This window comes from Tubulanus polymorphus, chromosome 7 (assembly GCF_964204645.1).
Source record: "Tubulanus polymorphus chromosome 7, tnTubPoly1.2, whole genome shotgun sequence".
Classification (NCBI taxonomy): Eukaryota; Metazoa; Nemertea; class Palaeonemertea; order Tubulaniformes; family Tubulanidae; genus Tubulanus; species Tubulanus polymorphus.
In genome coordinates, this window is record NC_134031.1 from 2,175,774 (window position 1) to 2,196,147 (window position 20,374).

The 20,374-nt window shown below is 39.5% G+C and overlaps 2 protein-coding genes across 10 annotated transcripts; both read right to left on the reverse strand.

Annotated features, from left to right (window-relative positions):
- Positions 1-699: 699 nt before the first annotated feature.
- Positions 700-12,814, reverse strand: LOC141908456 (uncharacterized). 9 transcript variants are annotated; one of them, XM_074798514.1, is made up of 7 exons: positions 12,659-12,814; positions 5,019-5,223; positions 4,256-4,388; positions 3,048-3,192; positions 2,681-2,733; positions 2,436-2,501; positions 700-973 (listed from the first exon to the last, which is right to left on the reverse strand). In XM_074798514.1, the coding sequence occupies exons 2-7, from the start codon at positions 5,177-5,179 to the stop codon at positions 809-811; spliced, it is 723 nt and encodes a 240-aa protein (XP_074654615.1). In that variant the 5' UTR covers positions 5,180-5,223; positions 12,659-12,814; the 3' UTR covers positions 700-808. The 9 variants fall into 9 exon arrangements, with proteins under 9 accessions (XP_074654615.1, XP_074654610.1, XP_074654619.1 ...); XM_074798509.1 differs by having other exon boundaries at positions 12,655-12,814; XM_074798518.1 differs by lacking the exon at positions 12,659-12,814 and adding an exon at positions 12,047-12,113.
- Positions 12,815-13,817: 1,003 nt separating this feature from the next.
- Positions 13,818-17,510, reverse strand: LOC141908457 (microsomal glutathione S-transferase 1-like). Its single transcript, XM_074798519.1, has 4 exons — positions 17,372-17,510; positions 16,036-16,602; positions 15,438-15,535; positions 13,818-14,855 (listed from the first exon to the last, which is right to left on the reverse strand). Exons 2-4 carry the CDS (start codon positions 16,159-16,161, stop codon positions 14,612-14,614), a joined length of 468 nt encoding a protein of 155 aa, XP_074654620.1. The 5' UTR covers positions 16,162-16,602; positions 17,372-17,510; the 3' UTR covers positions 13,818-14,611.
- Between the last annotated feature and the right edge of the window lie 2,864 nt (positions 17,511-20,374).

The window sequence follows — 20,374 nt, forward strand, 5'->3', positions numbered from 1 at the left end:
CCGATGAAACTGCTGCTGCTGCCGCTGCTGCGGGGGTTTGATTCGGCTAACAAGCCATTGATCCGCGGTGAATCCCGGCGGGAATTGTATCGTCGTGGTGAGAATTAGGTTTGATCGGAAATTGAAATTGATTTCTCTATGATTTTCCGCGAGATGACGAGGAGCCTCGCAAATATAGATACGTTTTCCTTCCGCCTTTTGTTCGTTTCTATGAGCGGAGAGCATCTCGAACCACTCCGAATATTGGATATAGATCGCGCGCGCCTTTCGAACCCGCAAGAAATGAACACACAACATAAACACGGCTCATTTCGCTGGCTGCATCAGCCTGACGGCGCGCTGACCTGCGCTATAGTCTGGAGAACAGACGATCATATTGAAGTTCTTCGGAAGATCTATTCCATGAACATGTCACTTTCTATAATTCAAATGGAGAAAAATCCCACAAACTATGATAGTAGTGAAATTCGACGTTTCCTTTTCGTTTGCCTAGTTACGTAGATTGCTCTTACATGTTGAACTTCAAGTCTCTTGCTGAACAGGAAACTAGAATGGAAATCTCTTTCTAGATGCTACACTATAGGCTGGCTGGCTGGATCCAATCTCTCGCTAGTCGACCAAACAGGAAGAAATAAAGCTATCAAAAATAACTCTATAAATCAGTCGTTTATCGATAGAAAAGAGTATATATATAATCAGACATTTATTTTTTGTTTTATACACGTATCAAATAAAGTAGAAAATTTCGAATAAAATTAGACAACATTTTACACACACGAACACTCGTCATATACAATTATCTGTAAATTTACACTCTACGATTGGTGGAAAAAGCCGGGGAATCCTTGGCGTCGACGTCATAACGGTTCGGGTTGCTTTTGTAGATCATTTCGTAGTCGCCACCGCCGTCGTTGTCCCCAAGGTCGTTGCGCCAGAACACATAATTGGCACTAAATGCCATTGCGATGATGAGCTGAAAGATACGGACATTGAGAATTGAGAATCGTTTTTTGCATCTCTACCGTTATACGATTAGGTTTGCTATCCTAAAAGCAGCGGTAAAGACATATTGATGTTTCGACTCCCTTAAGCCCAATGCACACTGAGTAGGAAAGCAGGGAAACATGACACAGAAACATGTTTCCGGGTGTTTTCCTGTGTCGTGTGCGTTTACGAGAAACGAGAGAAACACGGTTTCCCGAAACAATGTTTCCGAGATCTAACATTTAGTTTGTTTCCGGTGTTTCCCTGCATCGTGTGCGTTGGGCTTTTTATGAATTACGAATTAATTTAATGGATTATTAACTGTTGTAACGATAACAGAGAATCCCAAACTCAGAATACAAAAAAAACGACTCAGAAAAGGGTTTTTCTTAAGGTACGTAATGGTGAATCTAAGAATACTGGAGGATCCCGCAGTCCAGAATGAATACAGTCCCTTCGGCAATTTGATTTCGAAACCTGATAGATTTAGCTTTTATCTTATCGTCGTTTTCTATATTTGCTCACTACGTCGTGTCTCGGAGTGAATCTACTCTCCGAGACACTCTTTACTCATCGCATTCTCATTTCAGTAATAAAAGCATTCGTTATGAAAGGATTTTTGTTTTGTTGTTCTCTATACTGCGCACACAATACCAGCTCACCAGAGAGTGGTTCTCCTATACACCCGAGCCTTTTTCGCCGACTCTTTAGCCAGCCGAAAAAAGTGCCGAGAAAGATGAAGATTATACTATGTAGGGAGTAGCTGGCGGAGAATGCATCAAAGATCTTTAAACAACTGGTGCGGATAATATTCGATCGAGCAGACGCTTTTCGCTAATAAGACGGGCGCTAGCATAGCGGAAGACCCGATTATACGAGGCATCGCGGGCTCGGAAATTATTTCCTTTAAATATTTATCGAACTAGCGGAGCGTCGGTTTTACGAAGGAATTCATAATCCACGAAAACAATTTCTAATCGAAGTTGTTCGTCACTAATACTGGCAATGCTTTGATTCCAAAATTTCTTCCCCTTGCCAATCTAGTTATGAACCGATGGTGTTATCATTATTTGTCACAATTTCTATTCCCGTAAATAAAGATGAGAAACTTTCATTTATAGAATGAATTGACGTCATAAGGAGATTTCATAGAGGCGTCCATGTTTTCTGGTGGAGCTTATAAGGGAGGAAGTCGATTTTTTGACTCGGAAAAAACTGAAGGGGTTCTGTGCGAGTCGATGTGCACTACGTCATCGATATTGGTACATGTATTTCGAAATAATAATAACAATTGTGAATTTTGGCGTTTAACTCTTAATTAGATATATTTCATAACTCTCTAAATTTTAAAAATAAATTTTAATAACTATTTCTAAGAGGGTGTGCACTACGTCATCAAGCGGGACTAGACTGGTTGCCAGTGGTTTTTTTCTATTTCTGATAATACTCACCAGGCTGACGCAAGAGGCAAACGAACCCGCGGCTATACTAAGACCAGATATATATGAAACATCAGTCTGAAACAATCAATGAAAAATCATTACTACATTTTTGCCTGCGCGGTGTCTTTTTCTACGCTCGATTTGACTCGGAATCTCAGTAGCGAATATTAGTTCACTTTCGATCAGAAAAGATCGTTATCCGTGGTCGGTTGTCTATCATAGTAAAGTCTTTTTAAAGTTCTTTTTCTACTTACTCGATTACACAAAGCTAACTGGTCGCATTCGATTTGTGAAAAATTGCGGAAACCTAAAATAGAGAAATATACACTTCAATCAAGTAAGGAACCACGACCCGGTTCCACAGTTAACTCATTGTAAAATGTTAACTCTAACTAACAACTGGATCCAGTTTTGAACATTTTTTATTTGATCAATAAAATGTTTACCCATTTCTAACCATTCTTAGATTCGCGCATAAAAACTCCTTTAGAAACGGGTAAAAACATCAAGTGACTACCAATAAACTCACTAAGTAACCATCTCATATCTCCGAACAGGGAATAATGTTTCTTATGAAATGAAATCTGAAACTGCTCCCGGCGTGGAGGTTTTAACGCTCACCGCTTTTTGTTAGATGTGCGCAGACGTCGTTCTGTGTACCGGTGAGGCAGAGTCTCTTGACGGTCCAGAAAGTTAATCCTACCAGTACGCTGATACCGAACAGACCTAACCAAGCGATGTTCAATAGAAATCCGACTACCAGGTTCTAAAATGTTAAAAAGATAGTCGTTTTTTTTCTAAATTCCTCTCAACCGATCTAGGTTTGCTTATATGAGCTACTTTCATTTTGCATGCTGATTTATTATAAACTAATACACAATTTCAAACTGTTTTCTAAGACGTGTAATCTGCGATCTAAATAAATACAATCAAAAGTGTGTTTAGTCTGTATAAGCCCACTAACTGATACACATAAACATGTTGAATTTTTGCGAGAATTTTTACGAACGAAATATGCAACGGGTCCTGGTGGGTTTTTCCATGCATTACATGTATACAAATAAGAATTGCGTCAATTTTGGGAGGGGGCAAATATTCTTGTTTTATATAGAGGTTTTGCACGTGATTTCATAAGTTTGCTTGCCAACCAGTGCTGGAGACTCGCCATAAACATGATACGCGCGTAACAACAAAAGATAATCAGGGGCCGGTTGCATAGTCATGACTTCGATTTAAGACCAGTTTAAGACCAACTAAGTTCTAAAGCCAATCTAACAACTTAAGACCAGTCTTAAGATTTAAGACCACTTTTGGACTCAAGTCACGACTGTGCAACTGGCCCCTGAGGATTTGAAATATTTCAAAAGGCTGCCGTGTATATCACTAATTGACGGGCGTAGTCGCTTCGAAAAAGCGCATGGCTACAAGACTCTACACGTACATAGGCCTTTTTATGAACCAGCAAAATCGAAATAGATTAGCTATTTAGATTATATAGCCGATTAGTGTCAATAAGCATAACCGGGTATGTTGGTTGATAAAAACGCCAGGTAGAAATTATTCAATTATGGCCTACTCAGCAGCGACTTCTACCGAGAACACCATATCGGTTGGATTAGATAATCGGCATACTTGCTCGCCGAGCGAGTATGCTGAGTATGCTAATCGATTATGATAACCAATGTTCATAAAAATGACGGATTATGACATAATCCATGCTCATAAAAACGTTTTGCATACTCGAATATACTAATCGAGTGTTCATAAAAAGGCCTTTAGATGGTTGTCATTTTTGGGAGGTGGGACGACTGACCGTTTGAAATACATACCCTTATGACGCAGAAACATTCGCAACAAGACACGAAGAAACATCCGCCGTTCGCCAAACACAGGGACGCTATACAAGTCCATACGTCATAAACACCCATCGTAGCGCATATAGCCGCTACCGCGATCAACGTACTAAAAATACGATATATCCAATTGCATTTTAAAAGCGTTATTCGATCGTGTATACGTCACAAGTTTGAAATAATTCATTATGTTTTACATATGTTAGTTCTCGGGTGGATATGTATGTATATACATATAACATCTATATCAGCTATCGAACGCTCTGTGGTTCTATTTTCATGAGCGCTGAAGCTGTTCTTCGGTTAAAAAAAATATTTCAACAGTATTCGACTACTTTCCGGACTTCAGGAAATGAACATTTTTTTGTGAAGTTGTTAACCTTGACTCTGAATTAACAATGGCGGGGATTCTGTTTTAAACAGTTACGTCGAACCATACGAGCCAGGTTCAGACACGGGATGCAAAATCAGAAGGATATAATTATCCATTTTCCTATTTCTGCAATCTTAGTTTGATGCAATTTTTCAAATCTTAATCAATGGGGACTAGGTCCTTACTCCGGTTGCACAATGATGGACGTCGGTCTAAAGACCAGTCAAAGGTAGATATTGGTGTACTGGCAATCTAACAACTCTAGACCAGTTTTAAGACATACTCGCACTTGAAATCGGGTCCAAATTCTTTTAAGTTTCAGTCTCTTAAAGGTTATCTAATGGCGCATTAGTCGATTACACTTACAATTCCAGGTTGAACAGTATTTCGAGTTTGTTTTTGATGTAGAAAATGGCTACAGCCACGCAGGCTACAGCGATCATGTTAATGATGGCGGCGACGACAGCTACGCACGGACATCTCTGATGACAACAGCCCAGTTTACGAAAACAACAATCTTCACCCATCTTCGTTTAATGAGAAATGCTGTTCATATACCATTCATAAAGACCTGAAAATATACAAGCGAAAATAAAAACCGCACCAAAATAACCGCGTTGAAAGTATCATATTCAAATTAGTAACGTTAGGTATTTCCTGTGATTTTTAAAAGGTTCATCAGGTTCTTTTCCTCGAATGGTGGAAAGAGTTCTATTCTGGATCGGATCGGTGGTTCTTGTCTGAATCCTAAATAGTCTAATAAAATATGCTCGATGGTGATGTCTGAGTGCCTGGGAAGCGCTTCGGGGGGCCAAAATAGGGATGCTTTCAAAAACCGTAGTCGTCATTGGCAATTATATCCATCTTTCTTTGAATTTTCTGCGATATATTCGTCGTCTAAAAAAAATCTAGGTCACCGATCGGTGGTGACGTTAATGAATATTTAGACGATGGGAATATCTCACTATCCTCTCCACTTTTTCTCGCTGGGACATTTTCACGGAGAGAATGCGGCAAGCAAGAAAATGTCACCAGCTTACGCAAATATTCCGACCATCGCTAGCGATGTCAGTTTCGATAAAACGAGTAATTGAGTAGGTGACGAACGAAATAGATAATGTATTACTACGATTCTCTCGACTATTCCAGCACAGGCAAGTGAGCCTTTAAAAAGATTTTTCAGAAATAAACGATATATTGGCGAGCTGAAAAAGTTCAGTCGAAAATAGAGTAAAGGGAAAATGTAGAAATGAAGAAAATGTAGGTTTTTTCTATGAAGAGATCGTAATCGAAATGAGATGACGTGAAAAACGATTGAAAATTTAGATATTCGTTCTGGAAGTCTAATGCGGGTAATAATGGAATGCAGGTAAAAGAATTGAAAAATTCGTGTGTTTTCATTTATAGATCGTATAAAGCTTATAAAAAGCGGAAACTGGTTGCAAGCACAGAACGAAAACATCCGTTACGTTCATTAGAGAACGTTGGGATGTCCTTGATTTATCACAGTGAACAATAGGCTTAATATATCGTGGGTATTTAACCCTGAGGTTTAAGATCAACCTTGATACCGAGTTTATGGAAAAACCGTCACGGATTATATACATTTAGAGGCATAAAATTCATGACAAATCGTTCGTCAAATATTGGTCCAAATTGGCTACACGATAAAACCCAATTGAGCTAAAGCCGTGATGCGACCGACGACGTAAATCGACGGTCGAATATCGCGCGAAGACAAATGAATAGTCATACGATGCCATCTCGATGTTTGATTGATGTACCTCGGTTATGAAATGAAATTCCAGCTAGCAGAAATTGCGCTCTCGTTGCTCCGACATGAAAAATAGCTAAATAGTCGTCGGTACAAACAGAAATTGAATTCCGCCAGCGGGTGTATTCCTACGGCGTATAATGCTTTCATAAAACGATTTCCATGTTAGCGAGATGAACGGCCTACCTTTGTGGTAATTCTGCGCAAAATATTCCAACTCGGATCAGAGGACGCTCAGATTACGACGATGTTCTGTAATAACTCGCGAGGACTTAAGCTTATGTACCACCGGTACTGAACTTCATGCGATGTGGTCTGAGCTCAGAGAGAGAGAGAGAGAGGGGGAAGGGAAGAGAGCAAACAGGACGTTAGGAGAGAAGTTCATTTTTAGCAACCTGTTATACACATCTGTTTGCACGCTATACGCGCTCGATACAGAGTAAACTTTGTTCTCTTCAAACAGATTATTTTGTTTCTTCGAGCGATGATTTATCGTATATATAGGGCTTGCTTAGAGAATGAACGCCGATTATGAAGTGACAGTGAAATTACATTTAGTCACCAGCGATCGAACCCGGGTCTCGTTGGGGGGAAATCATTCGTGCTGAAAGCTATGATATGAACCTGGGTTTTCTTTGTATCTTATATCCATATTATGCCTTTTTAACCAGCAGAGTAAACCAATAGAACTAGCCCACTAGGCCAGGTTGGTGTCGTTTTTGAGTCGGGTCGGTCTATCGGTCGGAGTCGAGTATAGTGGACAGAGCGGGTTTTGATCTTAAAATAGGGATCGCCCCTGTTGTTTATTTGGTTTGTAAATTTCGTTAGATTTTTTGATCGAGTGTCCCTTACAGATCCACCACACCTGCCGGGAGCGAAACAGGGGGTTTGATTTTGAAATCGGAAATCGAAGTACAGATATAGTTGTTTGCTCGGCGGTCTAATTTACAGAATTTTCTTTTTTAAATCGAAGTACATAATTGGAAATTCGGTTCTAGCGGACAGTGCGGGAAAGTCTCAGTCTGTGAGGTTCTCACCACTGAGTGGTGGACAGTGAGGTCTCCTCCTCGAAAGCCGTGGTCGCCGCACCCTCTTCATAAGTTGTTGGCTATCAGAGACTAACACATATACGTGAAGTGGATGAATAAGGATATAGATATCGGGACGTAGGTTACAAGATTCTGGACCGCAAGTAAAACGCACTCCAGCAAAAAGTGCCGCGTCCTCATCACCTCGCACGTATACCTAATCGAAATGTACTGAGCCCGCCGATAGAGGATATACGTATCTAAACATGTGTACAGACACGTAACTTCAGGCATTGGGCCAGAAAACTATAGCGAACCCCCGTGATGCAAAAACTGCGCCTTATAAAAACGCGTCCAGAATTGAATCTTTTTCCGAGATACACCGAGCCATATATATATATCTATAATAACATTAACACCAGACGCTTGTTTAGCCGAGCAGAAGCGCGTGTTTTTTTTCTAAATTCGACGAAAAAAGAACGATCGCTTCCCTTTTCGCGCTCATCTCTAGCACGTCAGCGGGAGACCTTCGAGTCGAGTTTGCGGTTGTGAGACGCCTATTTCTCACGGTGTCCCGGCACCGCAAGCGCCCACTTAGCGCCGAGAACTTAAAAATCCCAGTGCGCTGATAATGACTCGCTTAAAAAACCATCTCGAAATTTGCGAAAAAAATGCTCGCACTCAAGCATTCATTCCATTTCGAAAAAAAAGTGACGGACTGACGATTGTGGGCGGTGTAGTTTATGCCTGTCGCGTCCTGTTGGAAATTAAGTCAACCACTATCTACACGTACATATACAAACGGCTCTGAAATATTTTCAGTAGACTTCGTCACTCGGAAGACTTTCTGTCACGATCATCACGAGACTTGGACGTTAAATGGGACGTAGAAATAATTCGAATATCATGTACGCACGACCTGCTTCACTCGTACGGCCACTACTGCGAGATGACAGATTGGAAAGCTGAGAGGTCGGCGAGAAGTTAAGATCGGGAAGTTGATCCTAAGGAGGGTGATGGATCGGAAGTGAAAATATAGCAGTTGGCAGATAACATCTAGACTGTCATCGTCTTTCCCGCTTATAAAATTGTGAACATAGATTTTAGCATTTTTTCATATATATATACATATATAGCAAAACACATATACATACCCATCATGTGTATGTCTGTGATGCGTGTGAATTTATTGATGTAAAACTAACCCCAGGCATTGCGTAATCTTTACAAGTGAAAATATTCGAAATTGGTATAATCATATACACGATAGGCGTGATCGTTACTAGACATGTAGACGCACAGTGTACCCCTGAATATTCCAGGAAAACGATGTTGACACAAAATGCGCGTTGAACTGGGGTGCGTCGAGTTTAGAGAAAACAAAAAAAATGTTTTTTGACAAAAAGTATGATGGAGCTATTGGGAAATTTATAGAAGGTTAAAGAAATGCTTATTTGATGCAACTGAAGGATAATGCTGGCCATTTAAGATTTTAGGAAGTAATACGTTTTACATTACCTAAGCAATTTCATCCCAGTAGTGGTCGGTATATAACTCACAGTTACCGGACTAAGACCGTTGGCGTTCCGAAACTGAATCACATAATACGTATATACACTTCTCATCACTCAGTCTATTCCCTACTGTTAAAAACTACAAAATGAACCCCAGTCAGTCGCTTGCCGGTTCAGGTTGGTCGGAAGATTGTTTGAATGAACTGGAACCGAGATCTCTCCAATCATGTACTTCGATTTAAACAAAAAGAATGCCGTAAATTCGATCACCGATCACACAAATATATCTCTACGTCGATTTCCGATTTCAAAGTCAAACCACCTGTTTCGCTCTCGGCAGGTGTGGGGTTTGTAAGGGACAGCAAATCAAAGCAAATCAAACGAAATCTACCTAAGATAAGATAAATAACAGGGTCGATCCCTATTCTAAGCCTCTAATATCTGCTTTTTATGTTCGATGAATTAATTTGACCCGTGTTGATAGCATGCAAGTCAAAATTGTCGGCTATTTATCATCATTACGAAAAATCGACGTCCACAACTCGGAAAACGCTACTGTATTGCGCGGGTTTTATAATTCCAGAGGCGAACTGACATTTATAGAGTATACCCAGCGAATTAATTAATTACAAACCTCCGTTAGGGATTAATAATATAGTGGAAACTATCCGACATTTAATCATACCTGTTATCGCTTCTGGTAAATATCAGAATCGCTGATAATGTTTATGGCGATTTTTTGCGGCGACCTACTCGTACCGGGGGTTGTTATCGTTAAAATGGCTACTCGAATATAACCCAATCCGACCCGTAAATTGAATTTGCAACGATCGAAAACCTTTTCGTTCATTCGAAATGCCCCGTTCTCGCTGTTTGCGGTACGTGCCAGATAAGAGGCGAGTAATACGGCTATAAGATATGTTAGTGCTATTTGCTTTTACGCCCTAAACGAATGACGTCATTACGCTATCGTGACGTCACACTACACCCATTCTATACCCGCCGGCGCCGTACACAGAGTACCCTCTGTGGCCGAGTCTTACCTGGTTCACAGATTACGATAATCCAGCGCTTGTTCGCCAGCGGTAATGTTTAGAATCTATGGATAAAATCCGAACTGTTGTTTGTTTACCTCGCGCTCGATGGCGGGGCGTGTGAATCCCGACTCAGACTCCCGGATATCGATTCATTATTCCCGGTATTATTACGCGTGGATGTAACTGACGAGAATTCCGTCGACGACAAAACAAAAAATCCTACTGGGAATCGCAACGAATCCCAACGTGTATTTTGTCACAACTGTAACGACAATAATTGCCTTCCAATTATTTCATTAAGCGCAGCTGCGTAGCCCTGCCGTAGCCCACTGCGGTGTCTAGTTTAGCGCGAAAATCCCGAAGCTTTTGCTATAAGCATCGCAGATGGAAGCGTCGACTATTATGAGTCACGTCGTCCGTACAGGTTTACCGAACGACAGCTGTCTGACGAACGATACCCCGTATTTGTATCGACACATGCATTTTACAACCGAAGTCAGTTTTAATCGAATAATATTTCACAAACGCAACTCGATGTCTACTTAATCAGATGAATAAGTGCGCGTTCGAATGAGGCAATTCTTACCGGCATTAATATTAGCGTTGATATATAGTCAGTAACCTGATTGTGGCTTAGTTTCACAATCGGATATTTTCACAAACCACATTTGTTGGTATAAGCCCATCAGATTATAAAAAGCTTACCACCAACGATTAGGCAACTAACTCGTTGATATACGGCCTGACGGGATTTAGAAATTTACAAACGTTCGCCCTGTGTCTGAGAGCCTTTAACGATGTTTCATTTCTTCGAGCGAGTCGAGCTGTGTTCAATAGATGCGAAATGCATTTTATAGTTTTATGGCTAAACAGAGTCGATCTTGAGGACAATAAACTCCGAATTCGGGTTTTTGTTCCCAGACGATGACGATCTGACGGAGCTATACACACACAACAAGTGACGACATCCTTTATTCAATTTATGCTATGCTACCTTTAAGAAGACCCTCGACGTAGTATTCACAATGCAACCTAGTTATAAACCTCTAGAGAAGGGGCGCGCCAATTGTTATACATATATATAATATTGACATTGACAAAGAATTTATAAACGCGACACAAACTCCGTATTTAAATACATACTAACACCGAAACTCTACCTGTAAAACTCTCTTCAACGGCGCGATGATGGTTTTGGTAGCACGGCAAATAACAGCACGCAAGCACCGATATAAACCACGTTTTCAGAGTCGTTCCTCCCTATCCTGCTATCTCGCGTCTGATACAGAAACAATCAATGTTTGTTTGAGCCAGAAACGCGTTTCCGATTCGGCCGTCGTCGCTCTACACCGACGCTAAGCGCAGACCCGGCGGGTGTATGCGCAAACGGGAGTCAAAACGAGTGATCGATTCCGCGTCGGTTTGCGAGTTTGTCGAGTTGTTAGATATATATTCTCTCTCCCAAGGAGAATCTAATCAATTAGACTCGGATGCAAAGGCGCAGGCACGAGTCGAAGTTCGAGCGAACGAATGAACCCTTACAGTGTAAGCGTGAATAAGCAATCTCTCTCACAATACAGCTGCCTTGAGAATTGATGCATCGACGTGCAGAAACAATTTGAAACTTTACTTACCTTTCGAGCGTCGGTTTCGACTGTAACATACACGCGTGTATATGAAAGCTAAATGCTGTACTTATGACGTACAAAGCGGGTATAGAGTTGAGCGTTTATTTTGAACCCGCCGGTGGTTGAAAAACTCACGCAAACCCGTGTTACGTCGAACAACGGTTGCTTTAGTTATGAAAAGCTGAGGAGTCTATTGTCATGGCGACGGTATAGCTCGATTCATCCACCTGTCGATACGTCGTGTATATCGGCGGTGACGTGAGCGGTTTTTGTTGAAATCAAAATTAAATGAAAATAAAGTTTCTTACCGCTATTTTAGAATAAAAATGCTTACATAAATACGTAGATATAGAATATTATATTAGGATTAAGTTTATATAGGAAATATAATGGAAAACATTATATTAACTAACTTTTTATTATTCCGTGAGCTGCGGTCAAAAACTTCAAAATATTTTTTTCTAAATAGTTTCTCGGGCTGAGAATGACCCCTGAAATCGTCTGCGGTCTTCGAGACTCAAATAGAAAACAAGTTTGTGATATTAACCACGTATTAGACCTAGACTTCTCAGCACTTCGTCGGAAGTCAATTTTTATTCCGTAGAATCGATGATACACATCCGGATCACGTGGTCTCCATAGAGGAAGCTTACTCCTGTCTCGTAAATTAGAAATCATTAAAACTAATTAATGAAGTCATTGCGTTGTCATTCACCGAGCTAATCGATGTCCTGGATGAGACGAATCTGCAACTATTGATGCTGTTGTTAGTTGCGTGGATGGGACTGATAGAGGATGTAACACGGTGATAAGGAGTCAGTTGGTACAGTGGTACAGTTCCTCATAAGCAACTGACTTATCGTGGTCAAACGTGGTAGATATGAAATTTATTATCTATCAACTATTCACATTATCAAACATTAGAGAAAGCCCGTCGTAATTGAGAATTTTGAAGAAAAAGAGTCATTTTGAAAAAAAACGTTTTAAAAATTGCCAGTTTTAGCCTTAACCAACACCTTACCTACTTCTTTTCGTTGAGATAAGCACAGTTTAAGCGTGATCAGTGCAAGAACTTCAGTAGAATCAATCCTATAACAGTTAACTGATTTTCGACAATGTTTCAGCGCAGTCACAACAGAGACAATTACGACTGTTTCACATATATAGCGCGCTCTCTCTCGCATTCAAACGACTCCCCGAATTACTTATATACATACATGCATACAGTCTATAGCAAATAATAGCCCCGGTTCTAAATAAAGGGTAAACATATTTATGTACATACGTTCGATGACATGTCAACAAGTTTCAGAATTATAGAGTTCGACCTATTTCTGCGGCGGCGAAATTGTCCTTTGTCTATACATATATATATATATATACAGAGGAGGAGACTCCGCCCCTAGTGCTGATTAAATCACGACATTCTCGCACAGTCGGTAATTGATCTAATCATAAGCCTTTTTTTATTCTAAATGCTCATTTCTATTTTGTGTGGGTTGTTCAAACAATGTCGAAACGAAGAATACTTCATTTTTTGTCTAGTTGTGAAAGATGTCTCAGGTGGTAGGCTCAACTACGTAAGACCTTCATAATTTGTGCAGTATTGTTTTTTTTTCATCTGGTGGCTTTCCACCATTCTAGCTGCGCACGTAAAACGTTATTACGGAATAAGACAAAATTATTTCAAACTTTGTCCACTTTTGAACTCGCTGTCATTGAGAACTTTATATAGGACAATATGAAATTGTTTGAAATATTTCTATGCTATTGTCTTGTTATTGTTATATTTACTGCCAAATTGTAAAATTTGATTATTTTGTATATATTTACTATTTCTGTTACATTCAAAATTACATTCAATGAGCTACAGAAATATGAATGTGATGTAATTGTGATATTGTGAAATCGATCTATTTTTTGTTTCGAACCGTAAATTAGACGCGTTCAATTCGTTTACCTTGTCGCAGCGCCCGATACCTTCTCTAACCTGATTCAAATTATAACGTTGTCCTCCAGTCGTGGCGTTGTATACGTTTAAAAGACTCTTCGTGGAAGAGAGAGAGAGGGAGGGAGGGAGGGAGGGAGGGAGGGAGGGAGGGAGGGAGGGAGGGAGAGAGAGAGAGAGAGAGAGAGAGAGAGAGAGAGAGAGAGAGAGGACTGGTGAACAGATTTATTGATGTATATATGTATCAATTTTATTGGTAGCAAAATATGTTCTGATACATATCTTAAAACGCCTCAATTTGAAACTTAATCATCAACAGAGTGGAAGTTCAGACATGTTTTCCCATATTGAAAATAAAATTGTTATAAATAAAAAGCAAATGATTTTAATTCGTTACTATATAGATCAAGAACCAGAAAATCAATTGGTGGAAACGTTACTAATTCCTAATGCCATATCACACGTCATGGATATATGGGATCATTGCACATGAATTCATAAAATAAATCATAGCTATATTCATAATATTCATTAAATAAAGAATATAACGAATAAACCATTCACATTGAAATCACAGATGAAATCATATAATATAGATGAAAACTAGATTTAAAAAATAATTTCTGATTAATACATATCCTTTAGTTAATACATCGTAAGAATTGTCAATCGTGAGAATTGTAACTTCAATCTATGTATTTTTACTACAATCTTTCTACGTCCATGTATAAACTACTCCTTAGGCTAAAAAAAATTGATACCTTGTTTCTCCGCTCTGCTGAGCTTAAATGTTGACCCGGCCGGCCGCCTATCTACCCTATACATTACTTTTTTTAAAATCGTGATCAATTTTACCATAACAGACCCGGCCGCTATAGAAATGAACTGTTTACAAATTTTATCAAATTTTACAAAAATGACCCGGCCGCTGCGGAGAAACAAGGTATCATTTTTGTTTAGCCTAATTAAACCTAGACCTAATTCCACGTTAAAGATATCTTAGTCAATATATGCCTTTTGGACGTGTCTTTTAGGAATAGGTCGCCATTACTACTTGTATCGCCATAGAAAAGTTGACGATCATACCGACCATGAATGACAGCCCTCTGGCGGGTTGGGGGATGTGACACTGGTAGCTGATAGTGTGCAGTACGCGACTGATCAGAAAGATTCTGAAGTGATAAATGGCGACGGTTTGATCCGGGTTGATAACCAGGTAGAAAAACGCCAGAATGATGAACGGAATTATGTTTTCGATGTCGTTCAGGTGATTTCTGAAAGATAGAAATATATATGAAATGAACTAGAGGTAATTTCGATCACAACAGAACGATGGAGTAAACAAGTAACACAGTCGGATTATGTGAAATAGGTTCGATTTAGAACATTCTTTAATTCGCTTCCTGGTGAATTGCGAATTATCTTTCAGAATCCCTCATCAAAATCAGGGTTCATTACTGATTCTCAGAATATGAGATTTAGATCAATCTCAAAACTGTCAGAAAAATAAACTCTTAAGGCTAAAAAAAATTGATACCTTGTTTCTCCGCTCTGCTGAGCTTAAATGTTGACCCGGCCGGCCGCCTATCTACCCTATACATTAATTTTTTTTAAATCGTGATCAATTTCACCATTACAGACCCGGCCGCTATAGAAATGAACTGTTTATAAATTTTATCATATTTTACAAAAATGACCCGGCCGCTGCGGAGAAACGAGGTATCATTTTTGTTTAGCCTAATATCATCGATTTTGGGATTATTCATTAACTTCGCCATTGATATATCAGATAATCCACCCAACGACCGTTCTTCCTGCGGTACTAGTTTTTGACCCGCGGTTGTTCTATACTTTACCGTCTAACGCGTTCAACTCCGTCATGATCGAACACCGGTTGAACTTTTTCACCCGATCTCGTCTTGAGTCCTTTACAATCTTCTGGGTTAGAAAATACCTGTACAAATAAAAGCGCAAACCAAAATCGGTCAATACAAGAGATATAAGTAAAGAAGGAATTGATAGTAGAACTGTATGTACGTATACGGATATAGAACCAGGGACCTATCAAATGTAAAGGTTCACAGCTAAAGCCCTAGCTCCGAATTAAACCTTGGGCCCAAAATCAAACGAAGCAAACCCATGGACACATACATGAGTGAACTAATGCCACAAAGTATGTATAAAAGGCTGTGAATATCATCTATTGTCTATACACCACGAAGTCCATGTCTAGACACCCGAAATTACTGAAATAGCTGAGGAAGGTCACTTTATCCGAAGTCAAAACCGAAATATTACATATCATTCATTATATACAGATATATCGCTTTAAGTCAGTATTTCATCTCAACTGATTACAGCTAATGTACAATGTACGTCAATGTAAATAAGTAAATGAGTACAATTAATACAAGGTCAATAATAGAAGGCCATGTTGTCAGCTAACGTACGTACCTTATTGGTATACCGCTGTCTCACTGTAAGAGGAACCATCAGCAACATCTTCAATATGCATAATGTCGAGTAGAATACGTATGCGGCAAATACTGGATTTTCGAGTGAAAGTGTCGCCGGTGCCATTGTGAAGGGAGATATGTTATTCGCGCGAGTCCTGATCTGGTCTGCTTGCTCACGATAAACACTCGGAAAACTTATAGTTCGCAGTTTTGTGTGTAGATGGCGGTAGTCGTCTTTATGAAACGACTAGATAACAAATTCAACTGCGCCGAGGGACACACATAGGACATAGATTGAGATGTATACATCTTATCAGTTCAGAGCCAAGTTACATTAGCCAAGAGTGATTTTAATCCTTAACACTGATCTTGTTGTTAGATTGGCTGTAGACCTGAGTTGGTCTTAGATATGGTATTCTAACATTGGTACCAGCTTCGCGAAACTGGGGGTCTAGAGTAGAGGGTTGTCGTATTCTGACAACAGACTGATGTTTTCCGTAGTTTGTCAAGAAAAATTAGAATCCCACAATTTTGCCTCAATTCTTTCATCAGAGTCATTCCGAAACTGTAAGAAAAAAATGAAATATGATTATATTGATCAAATGTAGGATTTTAATTTTGTCAGTTTATTTTCCGTTTAAAATGAATTTCCATTGACTCAAACGCTAAAATCGAAACATATGAGTTTTAAAAAAAGAAGTCCACAATTTGAGGACACCGTAATTTGTTCATGTACCGGTTTACCAAAACAACCAATTCACATTTTGTACGCAGTTAAGTTCTCAGATTCCAGATGATATCAGAGGATGGTTTTGCCCATGGCGGAAAAGCCGGGTTTAGAATTCGCGTTTGAGGGAAAATGTACGTAATTGTAATAAAATGACTTTTTATTTATTTTCATATACAGTCAATCTTCGGATGATTTAGAATCGTGTATAACTATAATACACACTTTGAGCATACAATTAAATTGTATCTTTCCACGTTTCTTTCCCTAAACGCCGCTATTTCACCGATCCCACGATGTAGCCTATAATACCTACATCTTCACAATAACAACTGGGTCAAAGAATATTTGAACAATCGAGACTCGTGATACGACGCACAATAAAGCCGCCCAGGCTCACCGAGCCTATTTCATATTGAAATGTTGTTCTTGAAGAGGATGAAAAGCGATCATCTTGAAAGTTCACATCAAACTGCGTTCTGTGCCGCGGGCAATAAACGCGGATGTCCTCGATATAGAGTTCGTGTAAGACTGCTGGCATACGCCGTGTCGTATCAAACATAGTACGATACGCGAGAAGAGAATCCTCCTTGAAAAGACAACTAACCTTAAAAACTTAAGTAGTTTTACACCTCGCTTACGTTGCGCAAGATTCCGTAATATCTCGGGGAGATCCTAAATGCACCATTTTCCGCAAAATAATCAGAAAATTCTTCGTCGGGTTTCGTATGTCTCATGTGGCAAGGGGTTCACTTTGGTGAATATATAAATACCTGTTGTACGCGTATCGCTTTATGCTACGCAAGTTTTTCGGGGAAATCCTAAATGTACGGAAGAGCATTGCGGCCATATGATTTTTTTCTAACTCGTGATTATTTTCTACTTTTAAACTCGAAATTTCGAAAAATTCATATGGCGGCAATGCTCTTCCGTATATATGCGCCATGAATTATGCTAGATTTCTGCAAAATATTCAGAAAATGCGCCATTCGAATGTGGCTAGAAATGCACTTTGGGGGAATATAAGTGCCTGTTTTCTATGGGAAATGTTGTCAACATAATAAGTAATAGGTAGTCTACATTCATGCCAGAAAATCTTTCGGGTCAATCTCAATTACTTGCACAATCCTCAAAATTAAGATGGCTTACATCTGCGCTTCCTGGTTACGCATTTCCGTTTGCGCACGTGTTCGCGTAAGCTCGAATTCAAATATGGCGCCAAATGATGGCAGACGACACGACTATTAATAGCATCCAATGACGCATGCGTAACGCGTGTCCACGATGTATTCATTGGAATGTGCCAGCTCATTCATATTCAAACGCCGAAAAGGCGCCCGACGTCCGTCCAATCACAGACGCGCTGGCACGAGGCGACTGCCTATAGCTCGTTATCTATCGAAGTCGTTGATTGGTTGAGAGTATCGGAATTTTTGATAACCAACCTAATTCACCTGAGATGATTCTGACATTCGCCGGAGATTCATCGGACATTTCGGCCCACGCTCTCGACAACCCAAACACATTAATACCTCACCGCAATTATTTTCGGTAGCGAACCGGGTGCTTGTGATATTCCATCACAGCGCAGATACCTATCAACTACTCAACTTCATTCGAGAAAGATCGGGACAAGATGGATAAACAGCATCAGCAGCAACAGGCAGCGTCTCAACCTCAAATTCAGCAGATGGCAGAAAATGGTTTCACCTCAGCAGCCATGGAATTTTTGGCAACTCAAATTCCTTCACAGAAACAATATCTCCGTCGGGTAAGTTAAGAATTTATTCATCATAATTTTAACATCTTTTTTCATTTGAAATACTTCATGCTATAAGTTGATGATGTGCTTCGTATTCCTGTTCTCAAATCGAGTCGTCATGAAATAGATTTGTATAGTTATTTCGTTAAGATTTGTATTTGCTTACTCACTGCTTGTGACTTGTTTCTAACTCACTGCTTGAGTGTCTTGCAAGAAAATAGTTCATTGAGCATAAGACGTATGGTCAGTGGATAAATATGAATCCAGTGTGAGTGCTGCGTGGTAACCATCGCATCATACACCTGTGATAGCTTATCTATGCGAATGAATTGCGAACTCTTTCGATTCGTATTTTCTTGTTGCCAACTGAATGTGCTTGGTATTTCACCTACGAAAGTCTTGAGTTCGTTTACGAGGCTTCCATGATATCATTCGCGAAATTGTGGTCATAGTTTAACCACTTATTGTGAGGACGATTCGATCGAAAAAGTCGATTTTCATTAACATCCATTAACGACATACAATCAAACCACTAGCGTCGCGTCTTAACTACACATTCAATAATTACACGTTAGGATAGTGCTTTTGGCACTTAACATTCTAGCTGTTAGTTTCAGGCGATTATCGCCGCGTCGACCAGGTGATCTGTATATACACAGCGATAGAGATCAATCCTGTAGAATTTGACACTTTGCAAACCAGACAAGGGACCACTGTCTTAGGCATCGGTGACAATCCATTCACAGATTATCTTTGTTTTTGTAACATTTTACGAGTATATTCTGTGTTTTGCACGTTTGAGTTGCTGTGTATGAACAGTGGTTACTGTCATCAATTTCCCCGAGCTTAGTTGTTAATTTGATGATACAATTTCTATTTCATTCAGGTATAACTTCTTGATCGCTTAGTATTATATTGCTTCGATAGAACGCTGACCACACTCAAACGTGGTGACCGGATAATAAGATAAAATCCCACTATTTACAGATTAAAAGAATTTAAAAACCAGAATTTATTTATTAAATCTAAAATATTTAAAAGACACGACGACACCTGACGATGATCTCTAGGGTGAGATCGAAACGTCGTGTCTTTTGAATATTTTAGATTTAATAAATAAATTCTGGTTTTTAAATTCTTTTAATCTGTAAATAGTGGGATTTTATCTTATTGCTTCGATATTTGCACAAAATTCAAATGCGAATATCCTTTTTGGAAAAAAATAATGATTTGAGGTACATTATCTTTCCTTTTTCAAATTGCAAAAACCGATGAAATCTTATATTTTGAAATCTACATATCGCTACATCCTGATTTGACATTTAAATTCGATATACATAATCAATTCCTGGTATTTAGATGAATAGATCAGACTTCCGTCATCTGAGTAGTCTGTATTCTTAACACGTACACGGCTATAGGCGCGCTATGTGAAATCTACGAGCAATGCTCGTAGGTGAAATTAACCCCTATTAAACGACACGTAATGAACCGTAGTCGAATTACGCAAATCTACGCCGTACACAATGGCGGCAGATATCGCCTTTAATTTCTCCGCCATTCATTATTGAATTTCCCGCCATTTTCGGTTGAATTAAGCCCGGATTAGAAGTGGTAATTAGGAGCCGGTTGTATTAGGGTTTAGGTTGAGCTGTGATTTTCTCATACACACGGGCGGTATATTAAACCCCCTCCGGCGTCAGTCTGTGCGGCATTTGCGCGCATCGTATATCTTCACCGCTGACATTTTCTCAAAATCCATCGTCACCACGAGACTATCGGTGGTATTTCTGTCTTCGTCCGGTCTATTGCGATTCTTTCGCATGTTAAAAACACGCATTCTATACA

Bases quoted from the DNA above. Each gene is read 5' to 3' on its own strand.
- LOC141908456 (XM_074798514.1), bottom strand. From the start codon at position 5,179: ATGGGTGAAGATTGTTGTTTTCGTAAACTGGGCTGTTGTCATCAGAGA. The intron at 4,389-5,018 runs GTAAGTGTAATC...TCGTATTTTTAG, and splicing joins ATACTGTTCAACCTGGAATT to TACGTTGATCGCGGTAGCGG. The intron at 3,193-4,255 runs GTATGTATTTCA...TTAACATTTTAG, and splicing joins AATGTTTCTGCGTCATAAGG to AACCTGGTAGTCGGATTTCT.
- LOC141908457 (XM_074798519.1), bottom strand. From the start codon at position 16,161: ATGGCACCGGCGACACTTTCACTCGAAAATCCAGTATTTGCCGCATAC. The intron at 15,536-16,035 runs GTACGTACGTTA...TTATTTGTACAG, and splicing joins GACAGCGGTATACCAATAAG to GTATTTTCTAACCCAGAAGA. The intron at 14,856-15,437 runs GTAAAGTATAGA...TCTATCTTTCAG, and splicing joins GGAGTTGAACGCGTTAGACG to AAATCACCTGAACGACATCG.